Raw genomic sequence first — 4,634 nt, 5'->3', positions numbered from 1 at the left:
TATACATACATTTTACGAGGTCCCCAGTTTCAGGCTCTTCGTGTTTCTTCTGTGTTGTCTTGATCGCAATATGGCTGGCAGCAACAGGCTCTACGAGGCGATGCACCGGCGCTTGTGCCGCGCCGACTCGATGAGGACGGGGTACGTGCTCGTTTCGGAGGAGCGAGAAGAGTCGGGGTCTGAGTATTCGGGCTCGTCGACGTCGACGTGTTGTTGTTGTTGTTGCTGCTGCAGCTGCTCGAGCTGCGGCGGGTTGAGCTGTTGCTGTTCGAGTGATGGGAGGAGCAGCTCGGATGGGGATGAGGGTGAGAGTGGGGGTGGGAGTGATGATGATTGTGAGGATGTGTTTCTGAGTGATTGCGAGAGTTGTTGGGGGAGGAGGACGGGGAGGAGGGAGGGATGCGGGTGTGGGTGTGGTGGGTGTAGGGAGGGGAGAGAGGTGAGTTTGTTTTTGTCCGCCCCTGTCCTTTCAACTCTTTTTATGGATGGAGATGGTTGGTTGGGGGGAACCTGAGTATGGTGAGATATGGGCTGATGAGAGTTTTGTGTTGCTTTGTACAGAATCGCCAGGATCATCATCGCCATCGGCATCATCAGGACAGGAACAACAGTCACAGTCACGGTCAACACAGGCAGGCTAGAGGCACCGAGGCTCGTCAAAGAGGCCAGCAGAACAGCAGCAGCCACTCGCCTCGAAACAACGGTACTTCAACAAGCAACAATAACCCCAACAACAACAACAACAACACTGCACCCACGGCCGCTCGTAGCAGCAGCATCACGGAGCGCATCCTCTCTACCGCCAGACACAACATCCATCAGGAGCAGGACCGTCTACGGACGTGGATGCGCGTGATCGAGGACGTTCATCGGCGTCAACAGCAGCAGCAGCATGTGCATTCAGGGGTTACCACTACTGCTACGACTGCTGCTGCTGCTGCTGCTGTTGCTGGCACTGCGAGGAATGGACATGCTGCTGCCGGGGGCTCTTCTCGTGCGGCTGCGGCGGTGGGGGAGAATCATGGGGTGAGGCAGAGAGAGGAGACAAGGCAGAGGGGGAGGACGACGCGCGGGTATTTCATGTCTGGGGGGAGGAGCATTTCGACGAACCGCCGGAGGAGGCTGAGATGAGAGATGAAAGGGCTTTCTTTCTTCTTCCTTCCCACCCAGATAGAAAAGGATGGTATGAGTGAGGGAAGGGGCGCTTAGGAATTGTGTGATGTTCGTGTTATCAATGAAAGTATAAGTTCTCTTCACCATGGGGTCATTCTTTCGAGGAGTCAAAGGTGAGTTTCCCTGATGGGAATCTTTTCCGAGGAAGAGGGATATATAGCCTATAGTGAGTAACCTTCAACCTCGGCGTCTGTCTGAGACGCTTTGAATACGAAGTACCTGGGGATTGAAATGAAGAGACTTGACTACAGCTGATTGATGCAGTTGGTTGATTTTAGTTCCGTGTAATACGAGTTGAGAGGATGCGACTATGGGTACTAGATCCGTGGACCCTGAACTCGACGATTGGTCTGCGTTGTTGACAGGGTAACAAAGGCCGAGCACTTACTTACCTACCTACATACATACACACCTTGCTGTTCTGCTGTATTTGGAGGTGGAATTTCAAATATGTAATACTTTATCTAGCTGAATAGGTAGACTACTATCTGACTGGAAGTGCTGGGATACTGTGGGATGATGCTTTTTATAGACTAGAAGCTGCCAAGATAGGAAAGAGGAGAACATCGCTGAGAGAAGCAAAAAAAGCAATCATGAGTAAAATCTATCTAGTCCAAAGTCAAAGGAAGAGAGAAAGAGACTCTTCTGGATAAGTGATACAAGAAGGAGGAGAAGGAGGAGGAGGAGAGGAGACCCAAAACGACAAAAAGAGAAAAAGAAAGGGTCTGGCCGGGGATTGAACCCGGGACCTCTCGCAAGCAAGCTGTAGGGTGTACCCTAAGCGAGAATCATACCACTAGACCACCAGACCATTCAATCATCTGATTGGGTGTTATGAAAGGACAGCTTCAATATTGATACATAGAGCTGACACACACATACTCAGGGCTCACTTTTGACTCTTCGCCGAAGAAGAAGAAAAGCATGAGACGAAGAAGAAGTGCATCTGTTCCACATGCAGATCGTCGTTGTATCGCATCGTGGCCTTGGAAAGGGACAAGCATTGACCTTTTTCCAAAGCTGGACTACATAGCATGTCGATAACAGCTGGACAGGGACCAGGTACAACAAGATAGTTGTACGGTATCACCTCAGAGGGTCTCCAGCAAACAGCTCCCGATTTCTGTCTCCCCATGCATCCAATGCTATGTATTCCATCCCAACAGGTGCCGCAACAGGTGATGGAAGCAAATCAACCTCCCGCCTTGTCTCCCCTCGGTCACGTAATTCCTGTCTTCACATGGCAAGATAAATTGAGTACCAGTACATGCACATGCAAAGCAACGAGAAAATGGCTCGGCCAACAACCACTTTCGCATTAGCTCAAAACTTCATGTCAACCTGGAATACGAACAACCCAAACGATAGGTGGCATGGAATTCTTGTCCGAAGAGAAAAAAAGCGCAGAGGGAAAAAAAAGAAAAAAAAAAAAAAAAGGCGCCGGAATAAGAAGATCAAGATCCCGGCAATTGCCTGATGCGCGCAAGCCAAGCTTTTTCTTTAACCCCTTCCTTTTCTTCTTCTCTTTCGAGCAAGGGGTCCCCCGGTCACCGCATGGGGCCGGACAAAAGGGCCTGGCTGCTTCGTTTTCTGTTTTTGGCTGTGCCTTACCAAGCTGTAATAAGAGCTGCGAGAGAGAGTGTGTAAAAAGCTCGTGCTTTTTCTTGCTCGACTCTTTTTTTGGCTTGACCAGTTTGGGGGGGGGCTTGTACCTACCTTTTTCTTATTAATGCTGCTCGGAGTCCCCTGCCCGCAGCTTTTCCAGGCGGCCAATGGCTTGAGCTTGATTCTCGTATCGTGCCGCGGGAAGAGAATCGTTCCAGATGGCCTTTGGGAGTGGCCGGGATTGAGTTTTTGGGTTAGGCTAGTGGGCTGGCTAGAGTGGTTGAGTACGAGGTTTGAACGAGAGTGAGAAGATTGTGTGTACATACGGTATATGAGAGACGGAGAGAGCTGAGGAGGGGAGAAGACGGAGGAGATGAGAGGGAGAGTGAGAGGAGAGTGACGGCAGCAGAGACACGAAACAAAGACACACGAAACGACGGAAAGGAAACGACGAGAGAGAAAAGACGAGAGAGAAAAGACGAGAGAGAAAAGACGAGAGAGAAAAGACGAGAGAGAAGAAACAAAAAAAAAGGAAAAGATGTAAAAGAAAAAGAGTTTCAGGTCCTCTGACGCCCAGCTGCTTCGCTCGCCCTCCTATGCGAGCCCTTCTGAAGCGAGATGCCGTCACACCGTGTCTTTCGTCCTGTCTCGCAGCGTCTCGCTCGTCCGCCTGCATTGCGCCGATTGATTGCAACTGGCTTGCTATTCCGCCCTTTGGAGTTGCCCGTGAATTGCATCAACGAACGAGAAAAGAAAAAAAAAAAAAAAGGGCCCTGTCATGCTTCGAGCATACAGCTTCTTTTCGTATCAGCCCGGCGTATCCGTTGCTACCTTAACCCACCTCGCTGGTACTACTACTACTACTAACATGCCCGCATACGAACAATATTATATACCTGCTTTCAGTCCCCATACTATATTTACCAATGCCCTATGGCCAGAGAATAAGCACTTGACAGCTGCGAATAACAATCATCGTCAGTACGCAACAGCCGGCCCACCCTGCTTCTAGACCGGGCCGCCGAAGGATTCCCATCCGACTCAGGGCAGCAGATACGGTACGATAGCGACGGAAACAGGAGAAACACAGCCTCACGTCTCCATCTCTATCCATCGACACTCGTCATATAGTAATCCTTCTTCTCGCCCTCGTGTGGCTGGGCTTGCGTTGGGACTGGACCCCCCCGATTCTCACACCTTTATCCGCCACTCTTGCTCTTCTTGTCGTCAGGCACCTTTTCTCACCTCCTCCAAACAATTCTTTATTCTCTTATACTCAGCTTCTTATTTGTTTCTGTTACTTCTTACTTCTTTCCCCTCCAGAGCTGAGGATGCGCAGCAGGAGGCTCCCGCTGGTGGCGGCCCCCTTCATCTTCCTGCTGCTGCTGGGCAGCTTATACCTCTCCCGCGATCGCCTCTCGTGGTTCCCCAGCGCGCAGAGGCACCCGATAATGCCGTACAAGCAGCTGTCAAAGGGGCATGTTGTGCAGGATGGTGAGAAAACCAAAAGTCCTGATTTGGACAGATATTAGCCAGCATAATGTTAAGGTAGCTGACCACTCGCCCCAGGAGCAATACTTCCCGCGAGAAACATAAGCGAGTATCTCGAGGCCATCTACAACCCGAGGCCGCATTCGAGACTACCCAAGTTCGAGTGTCCTGCCATCAACGCCACGAGATACAGGTCGCTCAAGGCCGGCAACAGGGCGTCACCAAAACGACCGGTGCCGTCTGCGCCTGCTGCGCCGCCATCCTCATGGCCTTCTGAGGCTTCTTCATCTTTACCCCTATCCTCATCGCCAGCTCCCTCCTCACTTTCCTCAGCCCTGCGGTCAGCACCATCTTCACCCGAGGAT

At 51.2% G+C, this 4,634-nt stretch overlaps 1 protein-coding gene and 1 non-coding gene across 2 annotated transcripts; one reads left to right on the top strand and one right to left on the bottom strand.

Annotated features, from left to right (window-relative positions):
- Positions 1-70: 70 nt before the first annotated feature.
- BBK36DRAFT_163192 (hypothetical protein) lies at positions 71-1,133 on the top strand (the record flags this gene model as incomplete). Its single annotated transcript, XM_024897737.1, has 3 exons — positions 71-141; positions 235-439; positions 562-1,133. The coding sequence occupies 3 exons, from the start codon at positions 71-73 to the stop codon at positions 1,129-1,131; spliced, it is 846 nt and encodes a 281-aa protein (XP_024744941.1).
- Positions 1,134-1,894: 761 nt separating this feature from the next.
- On the bottom strand, positions 1,895-1,984 carry BBK36DRAFT_t195. Its single transcript has one exon. It is a non-coding gene; the product is annotated as a tRNA-Pro (tRNA).
- Between the last annotated feature and the right edge of the window lie 2,650 nt (positions 1,985-4,634).

Source organism: Trichoderma citrinoviride, assembly GCF_003025115.1.
Source record: "Trichoderma citrinoviride strain TUCIM 6016 unplaced genomic scaffold BBK36scaffold_66, whole genome shotgun sequence".
NCBI classification, from domain to species: Eukaryota; Fungi; Ascomycota; class Sordariomycetes; order Hypocreales; family Hypocreaceae; genus Trichoderma; species Trichoderma citrinoviride.
This window is presented reverse-complemented; position numbering and strand designations above follow the sequence as displayed.